At 38.4% G+C, this 25,686-nt stretch overlaps 1 protein-coding gene across 2 annotated transcripts in view; it reads right to left on the bottom strand.

The window, feature by feature from the left end:
- Window positions 1-7,143: 7,143 nt before the first annotated feature.
- Window positions 7,144-25,686, bottom strand: part of arl5a (ADP-ribosylation factor-like 5A) — a 43,082-nt gene continuing 24,539 nt past the window's right edge. For both annotated transcript variants that reach the window (XM_078403349.1, XM_078403348.1), the window contains exons 2-6: window positions 24,964-25,024; window positions 19,188-19,335; window positions 14,694-14,777; window positions 11,769-11,920; window positions 7,144-9,426 (exon numbers count right to left, since the gene is read on the bottom strand). In XM_078403349.1, coding sequence (XP_078259475.1) covers window positions 9,378-9,426; window positions 11,769-11,920; window positions 14,694-14,777; window positions 19,188-19,331 — 429 coding nt within the window. In that variant the 5' untranslated portion in view covers window positions 19,332-19,335; window positions 24,964-25,024 and the 3' untranslated portion in view covers window positions 7,144-9,377. The remainder of the gene's footprint in view (window positions 9,427-11,768; window positions 11,921-14,693; window positions 14,778-19,187; window positions 19,336-24,963; window positions 25,025-25,686) is intronic.

Here is a 25,686-nt window from a genome sequence, read left to right as displayed (position 1 = left end):
CTGCTTCAACTATCTCTTCCGGCAGCTTGTTCCATATACCCACGGCCTTCTGTGTAAAAATGTTAGCCCTCGGGTTCCTGTTAAATTTTCCCCTCTCACCTTAAAACTATGTCCATCCTCTGGTTCTTGTTTCCCCTACTCTGGGCCACAGAATCTGTGCATTTTCATGTTCTATTCCTCTCATAATTTTGAACACCTCTATAAGATCATTCCACATCCTTCTGAGCTGCAAGGAATAAAGTCCTAGCCTGCTCAACCTATAGCTCAGGCCCTCTAGTCCTGGCAATACACTCGTAAATCTTCTCTGCACCCTTTCCAGCTTGGCAACACCTTTCTTATAATATGGTGACCAAAACAGAACACAATACTATAAATGTGGCCTCACCAATGTCTTATACAACTGTAACGTGACCTCCCAACTTCTATACTCAATACTCTGATGAAGGCCAATGTGCCGAAAACCTTTTTGACCATCCTACCTACCTGCAATCCTACTTTCAAGTAACTGCGTATCCACACTCCTAGATCCCTCTGTCCTACAACACTCCCCAGAGCTCTACCATTCACTACTTAGGTCCTGCGCTTGTCAGGCTTCCCAAAATGCAACACCTTACATTTCTCGGCTTTAAATTCCATCAAACCTTCCTCAACCCACCTGCCCAACCGATTAAGATCCTGCTGCAATTCAGCCCTTCGAGCCAGCACCGTCATTCAATGCGATCATGGCTGATCACTCTCAATCAGTACCCCGTTCCTGCCTTCTCCCCATACCCCCTCACTCCGCTATCCTTAAGAGCTCTATCCAGCTCTCTCTTGAAAGCATCCAACGAACTGGCCTCCACTGCCTTCTGAGGCAGAGAATTCCACACCTTCACCACTCTCTGACTGAAAAAGCTCTTCCTCATCTCCGTTCTAAATGGCCTACCCCTTATTCTTAAACTGTGGCCCCTTGTTCTGGACTCCCCTAACATTGGGAACATGTTTCCTGCCTCTAATGTGTCCAATCCCCTAATTATCTTATATGTTTCAATAAGATCCCCCCTCATCCTTCTAAATTCCAGTGTATACAAGCCTAATTGCTCCAGCCTTTCAACATACGACAGTCCCGCCATTCCGGGAATCAACCTAGTGAACCTACGCTGCACGCCCTCAATAGCAAGAATATCCTTCCTCAAATTTGGAGACCAAAACTGCACACAGTACTCCAGGTGCAGTCTCACCAGGGCCCGGTACAACTGTAGAAGGACCTCTTTGCTCCTATACTCAACTCCTCTTGTTACGAAGGCCAACATTCCATTGGCTTTCTTCACTGCCGGCTGTACCTGCATGCTTCCTTTCAGTGACTGATGCACTAGGACACCCAGATCTCGTTGAACATCCCCTCTTCCTAACTTGACACCATTCAGATAATAATCTGCCCTTCTATTCTTACTTCCAAAGTGAATAACCTCACACTTATCTACATTAAACTGCATCTGCCATGTGTCCGCCCACTCACACAACCTGTCCAAGTCACCCTGCAGCCTTATTGCATCTTCCTCACAATTCACACTACCCCCCAGCTTAGTATCATCTGCAAATTTGCTAATGGTACTTTTAATCCCTTCATCTAAGTCATGAATGTATATAATGTATATACTACCCACTTTAGTGTTATCTACAATACCACCCACTTTAGAATATTTTCACAGAACAATTCTCAGCCTGAACTGAATACACAATGTGAATGAACGTGAAAGTGCATCTCCACAGGTCCAGCAGGGGTATCCAGCTCTAAGTGAGGCAAGTACTAATCACTCAACTATATGCCAAACCAATGAACCAAATATATACATGTGATGATAAGCCACTTTTGTTTTAACCAAGTACAGAATATATACATCAGAGTCCAACAGCCATTTGCTATAATTATGACAATGGGAAAACACAATATGGGGGCTCAAAAATATCTTAATGAAAAAGAATAGGCTGTAAAAAGCTTGCGATTCATATGACAAATTTAATGTATTTCAACAATTTAATTAAAATGCTTTTAAAAAACCAAATTCAATTGTAAGTTACAATGTATTGGTGATTCGTCATTTTCACAGTACTCCTATGATTCATCTTTTGGAAACTGGATAAATGTGACATGTAAACTATTCAGTTCAGTGCACTGTGATGTCAATGTTTGTTATTTAACATGGTTGTTTAAAATAGAAATAGCAAGGGTAGGTTTGGAATGTTGCAGACATCCGATCACAACAGTTCTAGACAATGAACAACAGCTGACTGAAGGAAGCAAATGATCACATGATGGAAACCTGGCTGTGGTCAAAGCAGGCCTGCTGAATGTCATTACTTTGCCCTTCACTTTTAGATTCAAAAGTAGGTAAATATTGGTTGCTAGGGTATCGGCAGATCGATCTCTGGAAGAGATCTAAGAAGAATGATTTAAATAATAAGTTTTGCAGGGCAATGTGGAAATATTTCAGTGACTCATTCTACAGTACAAGGCAAGACTGCAAAATCTGGAATAACTAGTTACAGCGCTACTACTCCTTGGTAAATGTGTACTACGTGGCATCCTCAGTACATCGAATTTACAGAACCCGAACTGCTCTTCGGCATAACAGGTCTTGCCAATGTTTGCATCTTCTTCCACCCCACCATCCGACCAGAATTTAAAAACCAGTACAGGAAATAATTTCAAGTTTTTGATTTTCATCCAACTAAGGTAATCTTCCATTTAAAAAAAAAAACCCTGCATTGCTTTGAATGCACTTGCATAATTAATCTCACTAGATCTTGTGGTAAAACTCCACAGTTCTTAACAATCTGGTTAGTTTCTCTTAATATCCCTTTAACAATATCCATTAGATACTATTTGATAACAATTTAATGATTTGAAGAGCACTTACAGGTGCTCTCAACCCTCTCTTTAGACTTTTAGTTTTGGGAAGTGAGTTTTGCTGACAGCTTTATTGCCTTTGGAAATCTGGTTATAAGCCACTTTTTTTAAAACAAAAAAAGCATGAGTAAACATTTGGGCTCCTTTATCGGCTCCACCATTTCAAAAGATGATGGCTGATCTTTTACCTCAATGCAACTTTCCTGTACTAATTCCATATCCTTTGATTCCTTATATATTAAATAAAATCTACCATCACTGAGGACCCACTTGGATAGAAAATTTAGATAAGATAGGTATATGGTTTAGAAAGGTACATTGGATAGGATAGGATAGGTATAGAGGGATATGGGCTAAACGCTTGTAGGTGGGACTAGTGTAGATGGGCCATGTTGGTCAGCGTGAGCAAGTTAGGCCGAAGGGTCTATGCCCATGCTGTACAACTCCATTCATTATGTAATGGATGACAAAATCTCTCTCACTTCAGTCCAAAATAACTTTACCCTGTTTATGGGACGATGAATCCTGGTTCTAGACGTTTAAGCAACACAAATGATCATCAATTAATCTACCTTGCCAAAGCCAGCCAGAATTTGAGGCTCATTTAAATCATCTCTCATTATTTTAAAAGCAGTGATGTAGGCCATGTGCTTAATCATGGAATTAATCTAGTGAGCCTTACCCGTTTCTTCACAGATTGTCCTTTGGAATTAAGGATGACCTATTTTCATTCTGTCTCGGTGGGAAGAACTGAGGTGGCCTTTGTGGGAATTAAACTATTCCACAGTTCAAGAAGAGGCAGGCAGTTGCGACAGGCAGGTGGGTAGTTTGGGAAGTAGTGAGCTCCATCAACTGTTCATGCAGGACTTGAAGGATGCCCCTGGCATGTGGATGAAATTCTATCAGAAATGCACCACTTCCTCTTTGAATGGCCAAGGGATTCTAAGACTCACAGCAGACACCGCAATTATCTGAGGTTTTGAGAGACCATTCTTAAAATATTTCCTGTTTGATTGGCAATGTCCTCCTCACACAGAACAGGCTGGAATTTCAGCAGTTTGGTGGGTGTGGGCAATGTAGCCTTCCCTATGAAACTCAACAAGTGTAATTGAGACCTCAGTGCTGGGGATGTTGGCCTGGGAGACAATGCTGCCATTAATTCACATCTTTCCAGTGGATTTAGATTTTGAGGAGGTGGCATTGGTGGAATCTTTCTTGAAATGGCTGCAGTTCAAATCTCAGCATGCAGGGACAACGGTCATTACAGCCTGTTAGATCAAGATTTTTGCACCAGGATTGGAGCCCTGACCTTCAAGGACCCTTTTCCTTAGCCTGCCAAAATGTGTTCTGAATTTCATCATCGATGTCTGCAAACACCGAGATGGCTCACAAGTTCAGACTTTGGAAATTAAGCTTCTCACCACTGAATTTTAGAATTTAAGCAGGGATATTGTTGGCGCCATTTCTTTCAGTTTGTGATTTCTGGTCCATCTAAACTTCTAGTTTGAAAGGAGATGTCATAGCCATTTTAAATTTCATGAAGCTAGCTCAAAAAAAAAGAAATGTGCTCAGGAGAGCTAAAGAAGATGTTAAGAGTTGGAAATCCAAAAGCCTTCAGACTGATGAGACATAACAATGTGCATTTATGGCCTCATAGCAATTAAACTATTGTCACTTTAATTTATTTGTACCTGACCAAACTATGCACCTAGTGACAGATAACAAAAACTTCTCAAAAACTCAAGAAACAAAAACCTTAAAGGATATAATCCCCAAATCAGTACTTTAAAAAATATAGCTGCAAACAGCAAGTTTTCAGTGAAATTGAAACCTTACATTAGAATTTTGTCTTTATAATCTGCATTAAGTATAAATGCAGAGTGACAGCCAATTGAATGACTAATATGTTTTCTTATGTGCTCTGCACAACCATTACTAGAATAAGCTGAAAGCAAAAGATTGTGAAAGTACCAAAACCTAAACCAAAATATTATAAATTAAGCCAAATCCTGAATAAATGAGGTTTTGCTGGTCTATAGATAAAAACAAGGCGCTGGAGTAACCCAGCAGGTCAGGCAGCATCTCTGGAGAAAAAGGATAGGTGACGTTTCAGTTTGGGTCTCTTCTTCAGACGGTTTCTCAGAAACAATACACGCAGCTAGACACAAAAAGCTGGATTAACTCAGCAGGGTCAGACAGCATCTCTGGAGACCTGTTCCTTTTCTCCAGAGATGCTGCCTGACTCGCCGAGTTACTCCAGCTTTTTGTCTATCCTCGACAAACCAGCATCTGCAGTTCCTTCCTACACAATACATGTATATATTACACACAGGAACATTCTACAAAATATAAATTTAAAATAACTTGAATTAAGCTGGGTACCCACAAATGATCCATTAAGTTCCTGAAAGATTTAACAATTATTCTGAAGTTGCTTCTTTTACTATGAGAATAAAATCACAAGATGTCAGTCAGATATTGCTATTAATATCCTTAAAAAACAATGTTTGTGCCAAATATTCACCCCCCAATTAAATAACTGAGGTTTACCAAAGAATCCTCCCATTTCCAGGGTTACACACTGAGACGATGGCCAACTTTGTAGAAGACAGACAAGTCCTTCATCATAATAGAGCTTCAGTAAAACCATTGCTAAAAAAATGCATTACTGAAAGATTAATAGAAAATTAGGTTTTAAACTGAAATACAGATGTGATGAGGTAAAAGAAAAATTAGAATATGTAGGGGCTACATAGTCATTAAAGTATCTGGCACCCGAAGTGCTGTATTATAACAACAATTATCAATGGTTTGCTATACGTTTTACCAGTTACCACATTAATCAATTTAGATTATTTTTCTCATCCATGTCGCATTTCGGACTTGGCACTCTGTCAAATGGATTTTTTCTCCCCATCCATATTTGCAAATTGTCAGTTTGAGATATTGACATTAGATCAGACTAAAATACAAATTGTACAGAACATAGAACAATATGCAAAGGAACAAGCCTTTCAAGCGACAATGTCTGTGCCGAACATGGTGCCAATATCAACCCGTATCTGCTCGCACGTAATTAATAACCCTCCGCATCCGTGTGCTTATCCAGTGGTACTTCCACTACCACTTCCGGCAGCACATTCTAGGCTTCACTACACCCTGCGTGTAAAGTACCCTGCATATCATATTTAAACTTTGCCATGCTCATCATAAAGCTATACCCTCTAGTATTTGATTTTTGCCATCCTGGTAAATAAGTTCCGACTGTCTACCCTATCAATGCCTCATAATTTTATATACTTCTATCAAGTCTCCCCCCAACCTTTGAAACATTTTGAAAAGTACATGGATGGAAAAGGTTCGATGCAATATGGGCAAAACACAGGCAGATGGGACTAGTGTCGTTGGTTGGTCGTCGTGGGCAAGTTGGGCCGGGGGGCTGTTTCCACGCTGTATAACTCCATGTCTCTATGAAGGCAAGCATACTGCCTTCTTTACCACTCCAACTATATTGGCACTTTCAGGGAGTTATGGAGTTGGACCCCAAGATCCTCTGTATATCAATGCCGCGAAGGGTCACTCCATCAATTTTATAATTTCCCTGACATTTGACCTTCAAAGTGCAATACCTCACATGCGATCGGATTAAATTCCATCTGCCATTGATGTGCTGTGTACTTTGACAGCCTGCCTTACAGTCCACTACCCTCACCAACTTGGTGTCATCTGCAAATTTACTAACCGACCTGCCTGCATTTACGTCTAAGTCATTTATTTATATATGACATCAACCTTCCTTAGAATATCAATTATTACGCCAGAAATCTTTCAATACAAAGAATGCACGTGTTGATAGAGTGAGCAGAACAGATCAGGCTGGTATGATCCCTGCAGAATTCAAATTCAAATACATTTGATTGCTTGATCTTTTTCCAAAATTCAATTAAGTACATGCCAACAAGGTCCCCAATCTTCAGGCAACATCAGAGATTTGATCTGCAAGTCAAGTGGAGAAACTCTAGCATGTAACCTAGCCAACCTGCAATTTTAAAGTGAGCCAGGAAACTAACCAATCTATGAAAGCCAAAGAATTTTGGGACTTAAATGCAAATAAACTTTTCCGGTGCACGCTTGCGCAAAGCTTCAAGATTTGACTGAAGTTGACTCAAAATTGCATGAGCATGAAAACTGGTGAACTGTTGCAAATGGTTTAATGATAAAGGACCTTTTAACCCACCCAGTCAGAATAGCAAATATCTCAGGTTTGCCCTAAGTGACCAGAGGAAAATTGGGGTTGAAAAATGAATACTGCTTTGCCCATGTTAGTCATATAAAGTAATAAAATTACAATAAGACATCGCAATTGGTAAAATTAAATTACTTCAATGCAAATACCAAAATATGCAAAAGGTGTTCTTCATGCAAAATAAATCACATTCATCAATCAAAAATAGAAAATGCTGGAACCACTCAGCAGGTCAGGTACCATTTATGGAAAGAGAATGATTTAAATGTTTCAGATCAGCAAGCTACAATTTTAACTTGTTTTATTTTTTTGTTTCAGATTTCCAGCACCTGCAGTTTGATTTTAATTCATTTGAATGCTCCTTTTTCTTGTCATTAATTAATTTGCACATAGGGTGACTGAAAACCAAGTTTACTCATAGATTGCTTTCAGACAATCAAATTCACAATATACATAATTTATTTTATAATGTGTATTGTTCCAAAACTTTAAAAGTTTCATCTTGCACAAACAAACTAGAAGAGATATGCTATATATCATAATTCTGTAATTTACAGGAAGCAAAAGAAAGCTGGTCATTTCACATTGTATCAATTTACCAGTCTAAAACATTTTTCATTCAATGAAATGTGCATTGATCTGCTGGGAAAAATAAATAAACTTCTTGTACAGTCATTGACATTGAAATGCATTTTTTGCTTCTTGCATTTTCCATTTGTTCCTCTGCTGAAATAGAATATTTGCTCAAGCAGTATTTTTTCCAAAAATAATGGCAATTACACATCAGCTTCCTTGGAGTTGTTTGCAGAAAGAAATACAGATGTTTGAGTGATGCACGCAATTATATACATCAGAAATTACATTTTTCCCCCATTGAGCTTAATACAATAGCTTTCACTCAATAAGAATGCACCACAGTGTTCTTAAGAAAAATCCATCTAAAAATACATTGATTGGTGTTGCAAGTAATTTCAAATGATAGACGGTACAATTCATAATCTTCAAGTACGCCTTCACACAGGATCACATTACCCACAAATCCCAGTCTGTACAGGCAGTGAACTTTAATCCTTACATCACACACAGTTGTTACATGTCAGTCTGATATGACAAAACTTAAATTACCGTTCTGCAGTTAATTAAAATTAGGACCCATATGGTCTCCAAATGGACACTGTTTAAATAATTTGGTGAAAGTTCAAATAATGCAGTGTTGAAAGCATACTAAAGCAATATTCTAAGTAACCTCACTGTATGGTGACATTCCTCACCTAGCCCAAACTTGGAAAATAATTTCAAAGCCCATCAGATTAAAAGGAAGAGATTTTTATTCCAAATCCTAAAACACAAATATTTTCTGATGGTAGTACACCAGAAGAAGATCGAAAAGTTGGCAGTGTTTTTCAGTGGTTGCTGAATCAACCAGTCCCATTGTGCTAAATTGTTAATATTCACAATAAAGAAGCCCTGCAATTATTTTAAAACCTTTCCAAATCATCCATAATATGTTTACTTAAGAAAGAATGTGTGGAGAGATTAGTGTTTAAGTGGAAAAGCCAAAATATGGTTCAAAATAAATGTTTTTCCACCCGTTTCCCCAGTAAAATGTTGATTATATTTTTAGTGAATTTTAGTACCAATCTACCTTGTGCATGCAACTTGTACGCAAAAGCGATTTTTTGCAGATTAGACAATTTTATATAAAATATACAGCTTGCTGTTCAATCTAAAAACAAAGAAAAATGGCTATAATATTTGAGTTTCTTCTCAACTGTAACCAGACTATAACACTAACCGGTAGCTCAGCCAGAATGTGGTATTTTCTGCTGTAAATAGTGTAACACTGTTGCTTATTTTATTAAATAAAAAGGAAGTAATGCGCAATTATGTTGATAATGATGGAATACAAATCACTTTTCTCCCCCTCCAAATACTTACCAAATACTATAAAACTCTACCCTGAGCAGAATGTGCTGGTTCCAAAGGAAAAAAAAAGTCAATTAATCACAGCCATCTTCAAAAGAAAAGCTACAAATGATCAACCAAAGTCAGAGTCTTTAACTCAATCTTGATCCTCAAGGAAAGTCTTTCCAAATATGTACTTGCAGCAAGTGCGAAAGTAGTAAACTTTATTCAGTCTGAAAAATAAATACCAGTAAATCCAGCAAGCATGGAGCTGTAACCGCTGGAAGAATTATACAGTTCAGATTTGAATGGTCCATGCACCCTGACCTGTGGAGGTCATCTGACTTTAAGTCGTGATGTCATCCATTCTAATCCTTGACATAATCTGTGAAGGAAGATAGAACAATTACTACATATATTGTTCATTTTGGGACCGAAAAACGAGAGAGTTCAATACAATATCTCGAAAGTAAGGTTCCGAAGTCAACAAAAAACATCTGAAAACATTCGAAGCTCATGCATTTATTTGATCAATTAATGGGCGGCACGGTAGCGCAGCGGTAGAGTTGCTGCTTTACAGCGAATGCAGCGCCGGAGACTCAGGTTCGATCCTGACTACGGGTGCTGTACTGTAAGGAGTTTGTACGTTCTCCCCGTGACCTGCGTGGGTTTTCTCCGAGATCTTCGGTTTCCTCCCACACTCCAAAGACGTACAGGTATGTAGGTTAATTGGCTAGGTAAATGTAAAAATTGTCCCTAGTGGGTGTAGGATAGTGTTAATGTGCGGGGATCGCTGGGCGGCACGGACTTGGTGGGCCGAAAAGGCCTGTTTCCGGCTGTATATATATGATATGATATGATATGATATTATAAGACTTGGCAACAAAATTTAAATGTGTATTGCGTAACAAAGGCCTTTTACATAAACTGATGGTGCTTTCACCTTATTAAAATTCATGATTCTTACAGCAAGAAGCTAAACAATTTTGGAAATGTTACTATTTTTACCTTTCAAAATTGGCAGCAGCTGCCATGTGTTTGGGAATGTTGTAAAATTCCGACCTTTCCTTCATTAAAACTGCTGCTTTTGGCAAACATTTCTCTCTGCAATTTTTATATCCCGATGAAAAGTGGAACCAAAGTGCCCTTCCACAATAATAGTTAGAACACATTTATAAACACTGAAGGCAAAGCTGAATTTGATCTCCGATGTCTGCCTTCATTGAGAGGCTCCAGAAATATGGAAATCAATGCATTTTCCAGGGTTTGACTGACTTTTTAGACACAGTCCAGCACAAAAACAGGTACTTTACCCCATAATGTCTATGCCAAACATGATGCCAAGACCATCATTCATCTACCTCACGTAAACCAAAACCCTTCATTCGCTGCATATGCATTTTCAAAAGTATTTTAAATGCCACTGACATATCTGCTTCAACCCCCCACACCAGGCACCGCATTGCAGGCACTCATCACCGGGGCCGGTGGGAGGGTGAACTGATGTAATGCCTCCAGCGCTTTCAGGAGGTGCACAAGGATGGCCAGGCAGGACTTTGAATAATGGCGCCACCCGCATGTGTAACATATGCCAAAGAATTTCACTGTGCAGTTGCACGTGACAAATAAAGCACTATTAAACTATTGAAACCCCCTTTGCACCCTTTCCAAAGCCTTCACATCATCATCCCAGTAATGGGACAACTAAAACTGAATGCAATACTCTTAAATGCGGCCTCACCAAAGTGCTATAAAGCTGAATCATGACTTCCTGACACTTATACTCAATGCCATGACCTGTGAACGCAAGCATACCGTATACCTTCTTTACCACTTTATCTCCTTCCTTTGCCACTTTCAGGGAACATTAGATCACTCTTTGGTTAGGGGACAGTGTGTTCAGAGTTGGGACAGGTTATCTGGCAAAAGTTACACGCCAGGCCCAAACTCTGCTTCAGTGAATGAACAATGACTTGGAGCACAGCCTCCAGGAGAGCGCATACAAAAGCATCTGCACACTCCAACTTGATGACCAAAATTGAAATGAATCTAGAATGCACGTGACGTGGGTTAAAAAGTTTCCCATCCCTAAAAATTAGCTCCAATCCAGCAGAAATTTTGAAGATGAAGTGTAGCATTGCAACAAGACAGACTGAGAAATGTTTAGGTATACATCACCATGTTTCCAGCCGGTTATGTACTTAACTTCAGATTTAGAATTCAAGTCCAGCGGTATTAATGAAGCATCCTTGATGATGACTTCCAAAGACTGGTCATCAATCTGAAGCATTAACCTTGCCTTTCTATATATGAATGCTGATTGACCCACTGGACATTGCCAATATTGTTTTTACTTCAGGTTTCTAGTAATTTGACTTTGTGATAACAAAGCCCTTCCCACCTGATATTTACATTGCAAACACAAGATGAAGCCAACTGTTGATAGTCCTAGACCCACAATCAACACAGAAATTAAGCAGGCTTTTCTAACTCAAAGGTTAAAGTATACCATTAAGGCAAAGGAAAGGATGCTTTACATTTTACCCAAAAGGAGAATGCTTTAAGTTAGCAAATAGAAAAGTATGCAGTGATAGAATATCAATTGTTTTAAGTTCAAAAAGAAAATAAAAATATTTAAGAATAATTAGAAATCATTAAAAGAAAAAGTCCAGGTTTTTAGTTACACATAATGAATGGCAATTAAAGACAAAAAATCCCAACACTTACCCTTCACCAGTCAGAGCACAACACGCTTGGATATGCCATTGATGATCTTTAATTGAGGTCAACTTAAGGTACTGAGAGATTTCAGCTACTGTCATGCATTCTTTGATATCTTGTTTGTTGGCAAAGATCAACAGTCCTGCTCTCTTCAGATCCTGAATTGTAGAATAAAATACACTGTCATTCTTTTGAGAAAATGGAATGTACGATATCAACGGGATTTTAAAAGTTTAATTTTTAATAAGTAGTCATGGACAAATGCAAAAATCGGTCAAATAATTTGGACTCAATTTTGAGATCAGGAATGGTTACAATACAAAAAGCAATTTGCAGAAATAATACTAATATGGAACACTAGACAAAATAGTACAATTTAATTCAATATGATAGCATAATATTTTAATATTTATCATGCAACTACTGTTCAAATGTGCAAAAGTCCAAGATAAAGGTGAGGAAATATTCCAGTTGGATGAGGTTATTATCTTAACAAAACATGCACTAGAATGTCCTGTGTAATCTATTCAAAAATACCTTCAAAAGTTGTAAGGAGATCAAGTTTAATACTATGTTTACCACAGTAAGAGTTCAACTTCCACATAATGCTGACATGTCAAAGAATCTTGTTATCATTACATTACGCATTAACTATCCACGGAGTTTATCAAAAGGCAAGAATAGCAAAATGCCCATGAAATTACACCAATATCATCTTTAACATTTAAATTACATAGTTTACCAGTAGCAGAAAGACTAACATTTACAAGCTCTTAAGACCATAGATAGAAACATCAGTATACTTTAAAGTTCAATGATGGTGTGCAATAAAAGTTAGGCATCAATGTTTAGTTTAGAGATACAGCGGGGAAACAGGCCCTTCGGCCCACCGAGTCTGCACCAACCAGCTATCCCCGCACACTAACACTATCCTACACACACTGGGGACAATTTACACTTATTCCAAGCCAATTAACCTACAAACCTGTACGTCTTTGGAGTGTGGGAGGAAACCGAAGATCTTGGAGAAAACCCACGAGGTCACAGGGAAAACGTACAAAAATCTGTACTGACAGCCCGTAATTGGGATCGAACCTGGGTCTCCGGCGCTGCAAGCACTGTAAAGCAGTAACTCTACCGCCGTGCCACCGGTGAATGCCCATAAACTATTAAGAACTGAAGTAATATGTGCACTTTTGTACTCCGTCATAGGAAGGAAGTTGAACAGTGAGGACCACCTCACTGTAGCATACTGATTAAGTTACTGGGCTGGTAACCCAGTTGCTGTACCTTTGATCTGGAACCACAAGTTTCATTTTTACAAAGGCACCTAAAGAATTCAAATTCAAGTGTTTAACTAAAACGAATGCTGGTATTCATAATCATGAACTGTTAACTTGTTGAAAATACCCATCTAGTCATTAACGTATTCCAGGAAAAATCCAAAGGATTGAAGCTCTAAAAAAAAGCAGCACTTTGTACATGCCTCAAATGCTTGGCTAATTTATGTACCTAAAACCACAATCTTTTGACAGAGATAAGTGCTGTAGCAAGATGCAGCACAGAACGCCACAGGAGATCCTTTTTCCCTGTGGCCATCAAACAGTACAACTCCTCCCCCTTCTGTCAAGGGATAGACTGGCTCCCCTTCCGCCTCCCCCACAACCCCCCCCCCCCACCAAATCTTTGCACATCCCCAATCCTGGACTTTCCACTCAAAGGTTTCAAAGGTCTTTTATTGTCACGTGTACCAATTAAGGTACAGGTATATGCTAATTACCATACAGCCATACCAAAAAAAAAGCAACAAGCCACACAACTACATAAAAGTTAACACAAAGTTAATAAAAAGTTAAACGTCCACCAACAGCAGATTTGCCGCATTCCCCACTGTGATGCAAGGCAATAAAGTCCAATCTTCTTCCCTCATTCTCTCATCACTTTAATTTCATGTTTTATGTATCTTGTTGTATTTTATGACTGTTGGCAAACCAATTTCCTTCCTGGGATAAATAAAGTTCTATTGTATCGTATCGTATCGTATATTCAGCCGAGCTGATGCCAAAGAGCCTTTCAGCAATGAGCACAAACAGAAATAGAATCTATTAAAAACAATGCATCATGTTTTGAGAGAGAAAAAACCCCAGCTCTAAACACTTAAAATTTTTGATCTTCAAATAATTCTGACTAGCTTGACTGGATCAACAATATTCACCTATGCCAATAATAATCAGTTGATCCAGTTGTAAACAAAGGTTCTTTTGAAGTTCAGATTTAAATTCCCTTCTTGTTGAAGATAATTTTCTTTCTTTGTGGAACAATTAATACATTAACTAAATGGTTCTCAAATTATTTCATTTAATTTAATTTTTTTTTAACTCAAGCATGTTTAATAAGGCCTTATTCACCACTTGGATCATAATCACAGAAGGGAGAGGTTGAAGATGTCCTTGAATACTCTGGCCAGTGGTTCACAAAGGTCTTTCGCACTTGGCCAAACATGCTATGTTGCACTGAGTTAGAAAACTGTAGAGAATCCAGGTAACAAGTGAGTCATGACCAGGGATTACTTTAACTGATTGAATGAAGGAGTTCCAAAAGCTGTCACCACCTCTTCGTTTGCTCTTCTCACATCATAAACAATAAATACAGTACATAAAATTAAAAACATAATAGGTAAGTTGCCGCTTCTCATTGAAAAATGTTCATCAGTGAGGAGGAAGGTGGCCAAAAGGTGCTTGTTACATCTTCTGAGGGAACAATCCCTACAGAATAAAAGAAAGATGAAGAAAGAAGAGGTGCCGAGTGATGGTATCTTCTTTGAGCTGGTAGAAACGAGAGGATGATCGATCCATTGAACGTGAAGGCTTGCAAAATGGAAAGTGACATCAAGGAAAATCTTACTAAACAATTAAATTTAAAAATGCTTACCTCATGTGCTAACATCTTGTAGAGTTCATCTCTGGTTATAGCTATCCTCTCCCTGTCCATACTGTCTACAACCACGATCACAAACTGAAAAACATTAAGAACTAAAACAGATGTACTAATTTTGTAATTGTGTGTACACATAACCAGTGTGTAAACATCCAACTGATAAAACTCAACTGCTTACAAAATTCAATGGATATACACAGTTGTGCCAGAAAAAGTCTATTAATGCATATTTTTATCTGGCACCCAAAACTGGATATGAAGTGGAGGTAATCTCAAGGAGAGGAGTTAACCAAGACTGAAGAATGAGCAATCAGATCAATGCCACTTGCATGCACAATCGGAAACCAATTACTGATATGATGAAAATGTCTGTGGTATTTTGTGAATCTGAAAATGTTTAAGGTAGAATATTGCCACTTCAACCAGAAAGTCAACAGAATAATAAGGACTACCAGATGATTATCCCAAATGATCGCAGGCTTTATTTTAGTCTATTGCCCTGATTTGGAACAAAAATACAGGTTAAGGATAACAGTGTAGAATGTACAGATGTCTGTCATGGATTTGGGACAGAAACAGGCATAAGTTTTAGTCCTCAAATTGTACATTTGATTGAGAAGCTTGCTACAAATGCTAACAAACAGCTAGAAAGAAACTGAAAAAAAAACCTAATAATAGATCATTGTACATCATTAGGTTAATTACTGGGGGGCAGAGGCTCTTGACTGGGTGCCAGAGGGCCAAAGTTACTGCCTGGTCCATTATCTAGATTAACATTAAAGGGCAAATAAGGAAATGGGAGAAAGAGCAGGGTGAAAAGACAGAATGAGAGAAAATACAATGATATAAAGTAAAACAAAAGTTTTAAAAGGTGATGTCAAATAATGAGTTGTAGGCACTAGTGGTTGGCAGCTCCAGTTGGCATGAATACAGCAAACAAACTAACGGAGCAAAATGCCATATCCAAATGCAAAATAAATGGACAAGACAAGTACCAAAAACTGAATGTTTCAATTTCTATGTTCAAGGAGGTAATCAAATTGGAGAGCATAGGATCAGTCATGGAGATGCAATCTTTGATACATTCTACAGAAAATCTGATTGAATGTTTCCCTTTATGGGGAAATATGAACATATGACTTAGGAGCAGAAATAGGCCCCAGGGACCTTCTCATTTGATTCATTACTTAATAAAATTAAAGGTAATCTGATTGTAACCTCCATGTTCCAATTGACAAACTGTAACTCTTCACTTCCTTGCTTATCACGAATATCTATTTCCACTTTAAAGATTTTCAAAGACTGCTGCCACAAGCCTTTGAGGAAGTTTCAAATGCTTATGACCTATGGAACATAGATAATAAGTCGGTCTCAAATGGGCACCTCCTTATTTTTAAACAGTGACCATTTTTAATAGAGTCATAGAGTACGGAAACAGGCCCTTTGGCCCAATTTGACCATGCTGAGCCATCTAAGCTGTCCCCTCTATATCTGTCCTCTCTCACCTTAAAACTGGTTCTTGATTCCCCTACTCTGGGTGAAAGGCTCTGTGCATTCAGGATTTTTTACACCTCGATTAGATCACACTTCAGTCTCTTGCACTCCGAGGAATAAAGTCCCAGCCTGCCTGATCTCTCTGTATAATTTAACCCCTAATGTCCTTACAACATCCTCTTAAATCTTCTCTGCACTCTTTCCAGTTTAATTACATCTTTCCTATAACAGGGTGACCAAAAAAGTAAACGTGGTATTGTGCAACTGCAACGTAATATCCTATCTTCTACACTAATACTCTGACTGAAAAAGACGACTGTACCAGAATCACCCACAAGAAGAACCATCCTCTTCACATACACCGTACCAAGACTCTTAAGGATCTTGCTTCCATCAGAAATGTTGAACAGAGTGGCAGTTTCAGGAAAACGATGCTGCCCATTTAAGAGGCAGCTGAGATTAAATCATTTTTGTTGCAATTTTGGGGATTTCTTGATCCCAGACATCACTGGGGCCTGGATCACTGTCTCCAGGTCATTATGGGAAACAGGCAGTAAAATTGAGCTGCTTTCAAGATCAGATTAGCCATGATCTTACTGAATGGTGCAAAACCTCAAAGAACCATGTACTTTGCACATATGTTTTATTACATGCACTGCAGTAATCTGTTCCATCATAGCACAGACTGGATAAACATGAATAAATATGACATGCAGAAGTAAATATCTGAAGAGTCTGAAAGAAAGTCATAATATTGATGGACATGTGCATATCAATGCAGATAATATCTAAACTGGTTTACGCACAAAGGGGAAAAATGTGAAATGCACATCATCTGGTCTCTGAGACCTGTCGGAGAAATTAAACTACGAGCTATGTTGCTAAATATAGAGGTAGGCACAAGAACAAAGTCAACTACATTGAACTATTCATCAACAGCATTCAAAATCCAAAAGAAAGTAATAGCGAAACTTAACTCCAAGTAGCATTTTGGATCATTGCACTTTATATGGTCAAAAAATCCATGTACACAGAAATGCACATATCAGATCTTAAAAAGATAAGAATTGTTGGAGCAGGTCAGAAGTGCAGCAGCTTGGCAAAAGTAACAATGATGTGGAATATAAGTTTACAGTCATTATGCAAAAGAGAAAGAAGACAAGTACAAATATTTTAGAAAGGCACCGGCGAAAAGAGAAATTAAGAAAAATGAAGTGGACATTATTATGAAAGAAAAGTAGATTATGTTAACAAATACAAAGTCTAACGTACAAAAGGTGGAATAGGGCAAAATAACATGCGTTTGAACCAAGATTTCCCTTCTATTGATATCAATATATTAATACAGTCCCCACTTTCTATTAACTTGCATACTGATTTCAGTTTTTGGTTATAGGTTCACATAGCACAGCCACTTTGTATTAACAAACTCTTGTCTTGACACAGTTATTTTACCTTATGAAACCTTATGAAACATCCTGGAGCCCTCTTATAGTATGCAAGTGGAACGGAACTGAATATTTAAACATATTAGAATAGGCGAACAAACGCTTAATGAAGGTGAGTTTAAATAAGAAGCAAAAAATAAAGATGGTTTTATAATGGAACTGGCAATAAAAGTTACAGAAACTCAAGGAATGGAAATGGAATGGCATTTGCAAGTGAAAGATAAGGAAACGCAAGGCTACAGAGATTTAAGCACACCAAGTACATCTGACAAGAGGTGCATTGGTGTATTAGCATCCTTCAAACACAAGGATGGTTGGCAGGTTGTAGATACAGTCTGAAGAAGGGTCTTGACCCGAAACGTCACCCATTCCTTCTCTCCAGAGATGCTGCTTGTCCAGCTGAGTTACTCCAGCATTTTGTGTCTAAGGATGGTTGGCAGTTGACTTTGTAATAATAATAGAGTATAAAATTACGATGTTAAAGAGAAGGCCTACTATGAGACTTTACACAGCAAAACTAAGATATACGAATCGCAATAGTGAGACATTAAATGGAAGATCGGGAAAGAGATGGTCAAACACCTCAGGGAATTAGCTATCAATATGGATTTATAGATTTAGTATCTTTCACAAGCCAACCAAAGTTCATGGATCGCCTTTGTTATCGAACATTCTGTAAAAGTGTTCTATTCAATAATCTGCAAAGCAGTTGATTCCATGCCATAAACTGATAATTTGGTAGCAGGTGCAAGATATGCCAAATATGGATGAAATGAAAACCAAAACATAGTAATGAATGGAATAATATTGCGTGGCTAGGTTACTAATGAGTTTTATGCTGATCATGACCATTTAGAAAAGTTTTCGACATAATGAGAAAGAATTGGCAACATTTGCAAATATTAACTTTACTACAAGGCAATAAGTTATTAACTATTGTGAGGGACAAACCATGTAGAAAAGGGATGAAGGAAATAGCAAATAATGTGAACCAACATAAGATCATGACATTTGAAAAAATGATAAACTATGAATTCAAATCAAATGTCTCCAGAGTACACAATAGAATACAGAAAATAAATCTGGGTCTTCGTAGACAGCTCAATAAAACCAACAAAGGTCTGCCAGGAAACAGGGCAAAGCTGAGATCTTTAGAATGTGTGGCCGAAGGAAATGTTTAATTATTTTTCATGTTTTGTTGGAAAGGTTGGAACACCAATTTATTGCCACACCATGAGGAGAATAGAGATAACTGTGGTTCATTGATTAAGCAAAATTCAAAGAACCTGACAATGAGATTTATTGAAGGTATAGGTTCACATAGTGCAGCCACTTTCTGTTAACAAACTCTTGTCTTTACATTGGAGATAGACACAAAATGCTGGTGTAACTCAGCGGGACAGGCAGCATCTCTGGATAGAAAGAATGGGTGACATTTTGCATCGGCTGACCCTTCTTCAGACTGAGTCAGAGGAGAGGGATAGTTGGAAGGATATCCAGATGAACATAACTGTAGCAGATGGATGCTCTTATTGTTTAATCTTACCTCCGTGTTAGAATAGTAGGTGTTCCATGATGATCGCAGCGACTCCTGACCTCCAATATCCCACATTAGAAAATGTGTATTGTTCACTACTATTTCTTCTACATTACTGCCAATTGTAGGTGAAGTGTGTACAACTTCATTCATTGAGCTGCAATGATACAATTAAAATTGTGCCTTTTTTTTAGCAGTTCTAGTAAAGGGGAAGTCATTTTCAAGCTGCATTACCGTTATAAAGTTCACAAATGTTCAGGTGAATACAAATCCTCTCATATATCAATAACTTTTCAATAAAACTCAGCAATTTCAATGAGAAATACCAGTGAGTTTCAAACAGTTTTACCTTCCTGCAAATAGACTTGGTTTGTAACTTCCAAGTATCGATGTATATTTAAACATTTTACCGTACTGTTAAAGAGAATCAGTTTGTTGATTCTGGCCAGTTCCCAGTTATAAATTGCTTTTACTGCAGAGTTCAATACTGAATGTCAGTGAAGTCCCACGGTTTCAACTTTCATATGACATTTTTACAGGATAATTGGTCTGACAGCAATACTTCTTACAAAGTAAGAAACTAGTTGAAGTCAAGCTTATCATTGAATTTTACTTTTCAATATTTTTGTGAATGAACATTTTCCTTCTCTTACCACTCAAGGGTAATGGATATTGTCTACATAGATTTTAGTATGGCTGGGATAAACCAGTAAATCCTATACCTAAGAATCCTCTTTAACAGCTTCCCTACCACTGCTATGATGGGTTGACTACTCTCCAGTTTCCAGGACTTTGCCTCTGGCTAGAGAGAATACAAGGAGGCCCCAGCCATTTCTCATCTTGCTTCTCACACTAATCTGGGATAGTTCTCATCAAGCCATGCTCTTCAAGAGACCCAAAACCATCTCCTCGATCTCAAAATGGTAGTATTAGTATATCCCATACTGATCTTACTACCCCCCTCCATGTCTTTCGCCTTGGTGAATACGAATGGAAAGTATTCAGAGTCAGAGCTAAATAGAAACAGGCCCTTTGTCCATACTTGTCCAAGTGACCAAATTGTAATTCTAGGCTAGTCCCATTTACCAGCATTTAGCCCGTGGTCCTCAAAATCCATCATATCAATATATCTGTCCAAATGTATTTTAAAAGTCTTAATTGTATCAATTTCTCTAGGTTCTTCTGGCAAATGTTTCTAGATATGGACAATCCTCTGATATCAACATTTTCCAGGGTTCTACCATTTACTGTGCAAGTTTTGCCCTGGTTTGACATAACAAGGCGCACACTTGCCAGAGTAAAATTGCATTTTCCATTCCTTGGTCCAACCTCCCAACTGATCTAGATCGTGCTGTAAACCTTCCTCATTTGAGTTGAATTTAATACTTTATTGGCACATGTGACAAGTCACAGCGAAATTCTTTCCTTGCATACCCAAGGAATCCAATAGTCACCACATAAACGGCGCTGACAAAGTTCCAAAGTATCCTGCGCCGTCCTCCTTTGCTCTCCCCCCTCCTCCCTCATGGCGGTTCCCCATGCCAGGCCCTCCTTTTTCTCCACCTCTCCCTCCTATTCCCCCTCGCCGGGTCATTGTCAGATATAACACTAGCTTGGTGTCATCTGCAAATTTACAAACAATATATCGACATTACCATCCAAATTGTTAATATAAATAAACAAAAGTGGACCCAGCACAGACCCCTGTGATATTCCATCGGTCATATGCCTCCAATCAGAAAAGCAACCCCACATATACCCTTTGACTCCTTCCTCCAAGCCAATTTTAAATCCATTTGGTTAGCTAATCTTGGATTTCATGTGATCCAAACTTCCTTGACAAAGGCTAAAGTCCACATAGACAATGTTCACTGCCTGCCCTCACCAACACCTGTTCAGTACCTCGCCTAAATGCTCTGAACTCAAGCATAAATTTACTCCTTTATCCTTATGTATTACTGCAATGTTCTAATATTTCTTTATCACCCCTTCAATTAATTATCATTCTTACATTTTGCCATGACTCATTTCAGTATCAACTGTACCGTATTGGATTTCATGGTGTCATAATATGTTTGGATTGAAATAATATCCCGCTTTTTCAAATTGTTCAATATTTGATATTCTATCTGTAAGTCCCAGAAAAACAGTATCATAATAGTATTAGTAGTACCAGTAATGCTGCTCCAAGTCCACACAGACTCTCTGTAGGAGCAATCTAATCTGTCCTATTCCACTGCTAGTGCCTTAATTTTTGTTTTCGCTGAAGGCACTATACAATTCCCTTCTGAAAGCAAGGATTAAGTTGTCTTTCATTTCTCTTCCAGATCATGAGCCCCAACTCCTGAATCATTGGAAAACGTTTACTCCATTTCAGAATAGCAAGTTAGATTACACTCTAGAAAACGCTCCACACCTTCGCACGCTGCAGTCCAATCTACCTCTCTTTGCAACTTTCTACCCCACCATTAAGTGTCCTGAACATTAAAAAGTTAAAGAAAATAAAAAAAGCAAGCTTAGATTTGGACGACAATAAGTACCCCAAACCTAATGTATAGAACACTTAGCAATAGTCAGTCAGATTTTTTTGATTTTTGAGTCCCACAGATTTGCTGCCAACCTGTGTGCTTCAAATCTGCTCTACTATTTAATACAAAATTGACAAATCCTTTATCTCAATGACATATTCCTGCTCTCTCCCCAGCTAGTCATTCTATTGCTCAAGCCACTGCTGTAATGGCCAGCAGCTTGATCAGTCCAATGTCCTGGACCAATGTTACATCCAATCTGCACGGATCCACAACTCTAGTTTCAATTAGCCTGCTATAGGAGCACAATGAAAACTTAGCAAATGGATAACATTCTACAAATGGAGGCCCTTCTTCAGACTCTGAAGAAGGGTCTCGACCCGAAACGTCACCCATTCCTTCTCTCCCGAGATGCTGCCTGACCTGCTGAGTTACTCCAGCATTTTGTGAATAAATACCTTCGATTTGTACCAGCATCTGCAGTTATCTTCTTATACATTCTACTAATGATTAGGAATAATGTAAGTTCAGGCAGCTTGCAGTTGAATTATCCAGGCACTGTCCATTAATGCTGAATACAGCTGAATACAGAGGTGTAGTCAACGACTTTGTTGAGTGGTGCGGGCTGAATCACCTGCAGCTCAGCACCGACAAGACTAAGGAGTTAGTGGTGGACTTTAGGAGGAGAGGCCACCCCTGTCTCCATCAAGGATGTGGATGTGCAGTTTACCAAGGAATACAAGTACCTTGGAGTTTACCTGAACAGTAAACTGGACTGGTCCAGGAACGCTGAGGGGCTGAATAAGGGACAGAGCCATCTGTACTTCCTGAGGAGGCTCCGCTCTTTCAACATCTGCAGTAAGATGCTGCAGATGTTCTATCAATCGGTGGTGGCCAGTGCCATCTTCTATGCTGTCGTGTGCTGGGGTAGCAGAGCAAAGGCCGCGGACGCCAACAGAATTAACAAGCTCATCAGGAAGGCTGGCTCTGTCCTGGTAGTGGAGTTGGCAGACCAATTTCCCTCCTGGGATAAATAAATTTCTATTATATTGTATCGTTAATAGTAAGATGAAAGCCAAAGTGGGAAAGGAAATTAGCATCAGAAAGTGTGGCACATGCAAGATAGAAAATTATTATTCAAACTATAAACGATTCTTTAATTATAAACTCTGGAAAGGTTAGTACCTCTTCAAAGCTCTCGCAATCTCTCAAATATCAGACAAGGTAAACAGTAAACTAAGTGACCCACTCAAGCAAAGAATAGTATATCCATGTCACTAAGAAGGCTGGCAATACTATTCCAACGTCATGGAACGATGGGTCACGTGCCAAAACCATGTCATTGATTCTGTTTTTCCTACACTGCAAGCCCAATGGATTCTATCTGGCTCAGCAAAGAGTATTGTGCTACAGATTCTACCTATGCAATTGTTGTTTAAAATAGAATTGTTTTCCCATTGTGTAAACTCCATCTAATAACATTCCCCCAAGACATGTCCTCCTGGGACATACACACAATGCTTACTGTTTAGAGTGGGCCAAGCTGCTTCCTAAATTAACCCAAGAGTCAACATGAAAGCAACATGTTTTCTTGCTTTTCTTACTTCTTGCAGTTCCTTCCCAACAACCAACACAAAACGAAAACTACTGAAGCAGTTCCTAACATGTTTAAATATCAGGACCTAATAAGAGATTCATTTTTTTAATCCATTGATGGTGGAGCTATTCATTAATGCTATAAATAAATCTGTCACCGCATAACCACCCTTCTACGTCTATTACTCCATCATTGAAAGCTCATTTTAAAATGAATTAAAAATCAATTAAATAATTATACTGAGGCATTCAGGGACCAGACTAGGTTTGATTTGTTTGTAAACTAAACAAATCAAACCTTTCAAAAATTGCCTGACTAGTCTGCACTTCGAAAAATACAAGTTCAAATTGAAAGGCAAGTGATTACAAGTCATTATAATGGACCCAGGGGGCGGTTGGCGGAATAGTGTCTGTTATTGCCGATTAACCGCTATAACCGAGTATGGTATTATTATTGTATGTAGTTGAAACAAAGAACTGCAGATGATGGTAAACCCACAAAAGTACAAAAGTGCTGAAATAACCCAGTGGGTCAGGCAGCATCCCTGGAAAACATGGATAGGTGTTGTCGGGACCCTTCAGTCTGCTGAGTACCTCGAGCACATTGTGTCATTTTATCTTAAAGTGAGGCATTGATGCCACTGGTCTGCACCAGTGGGGTGAAGGGGATGGGGGAGTGGGTGGGGGGGAGAGGGGGGATGAAGGGGAGGGGGTGCTGCACCAATGCAGGAGAGGTTTGGACCTAACGGGTCCACTTGGTCTGGTTAATACTAAACAGGTATTCAGAAACTATCCACAACTAATGATATTTGCTAATGATATAATTTATATTTATCTTCATGGAGACTAATTTATATTTATCTGCATGGAGACTGCCAATCAATAGGCCTGCACATTATTTAAGAGGTATGGTAGCGTTATTATTAAAATTATTGATTAGCAAACAGAGTTCTGGACTATTGAACCAGAGATGGGCGCTTTAAATACAGCACAACAGCTGAGGAATTTCAATTAATTATCTCAATCTAGAATATTGAAACAAATAAAAGTCTGAGTAACAGTAATCATGAAGTCTTTGGATTGTCCCAAATCATGTTCTTCACAGATTCTCATTCACTTCTCATTCACTTCTCATTCACCTTTACTCAAACTGGTCTATTACTGACTCCCAATCCATTAACACAGTTAACCTTTAATTGACTCCTCAGTTCATGGTCAATTATGGATGGACAATAAACTTCAACTTCATCAGCAACGTTCACATCCTATGAATTAATACATTTTATTTTTAAATGACCTAAACATGAAGTCCACCAGCCTTGTATTCTAGTGGTCTCCAGGGCAATAATTACAGATTTGTTCACGTGGCAAATTACAGATTTGTTCACGGATCGCCATCAATTTAAATGGGGCATTGGGCAGGACCAGAAATTTACCAGGCAACATAGCTAAATGTAGTGTTTTCGGAGGGATATGGCAGGATACTGCAAGAATCTCAAAACCACGATGAGCCATCTATGGCAGGTAATCCTGCGAACCAAACCCTGCACTAAAAGTTAGAGAATCAATATCATAAAAAACTAAACAGAAGCTGTGTTGCTCAAAAATACAATACCCATTTAACATTGAGAGAAAACCTTTCAGAAACACACTATACTTACAACTGGTAAAGTATTGTTGTCTTCCCAGCATTGTCTAGCCCAACGATAATCACTTTATGTTCTAAAAGAGAAATAGATCAGATTCAATGAATCTCAAAAGTATAAGCACATTTCATAAACCCAATGAAAAGCCAAATGTTATGTAATAAACTTGCAGGATTTGTTTTCAGTTTTGGGGATAATCATAATAATAAAAAACTTGCTTCCAGTTTCCCTCCCACCCCCTTGACAATCAGTCTGAAGAAGGGTCCCGAGCTGAAACATCATCTATGTATTTTCTCTGGAGATGCTGCCTGACCCACTGAGTTACTGCAGCATTTTGTGTCTATCTTTGGGGATAATCATGTTGAATTGCTTTAGACAGAAAATGGAGTTACTTTCATCATAAGGAGAATAATGCTAGATTTGAGGATTTGAGAAAATGATATCCAAACCACCAATTCTTAGCCCTATGTTGCTAACACAGCTATAAAATATATTTACAAGAATTCAAAAAGTTCAAAATTGTTAATTTTTTATTTGCACAATATGACCTTATATTCCACTTTTCTGTAAGTGAATTACAGCATCTTGCATGTTATACGGTTTACAATGCATACCAGGTTTTTGTAACTGTTTCCATAGAACAAGCATGGTGTTATATAGGGATTACTGCAATATATAGTTTTATGAGACTATCCAAAAGATGGAAAGGTTTAGAAAGGAACACTTTTTTCCAATCAA

This window comes from Rhinoraja longicauda, chromosome 8 (assembly GCF_053455715.1).
Source record: "Rhinoraja longicauda isolate Sanriku21f chromosome 8, sRhiLon1.1, whole genome shotgun sequence".
In the NCBI taxonomy this organism is placed as follows: domain Eukaryota; kingdom Metazoa; phylum Chordata; class Chondrichthyes; order Rajiformes; family Arhynchobatidae; genus Rhinoraja; species Rhinoraja longicauda.
This window is presented reverse-complemented; position numbering and strand designations above follow the sequence as displayed.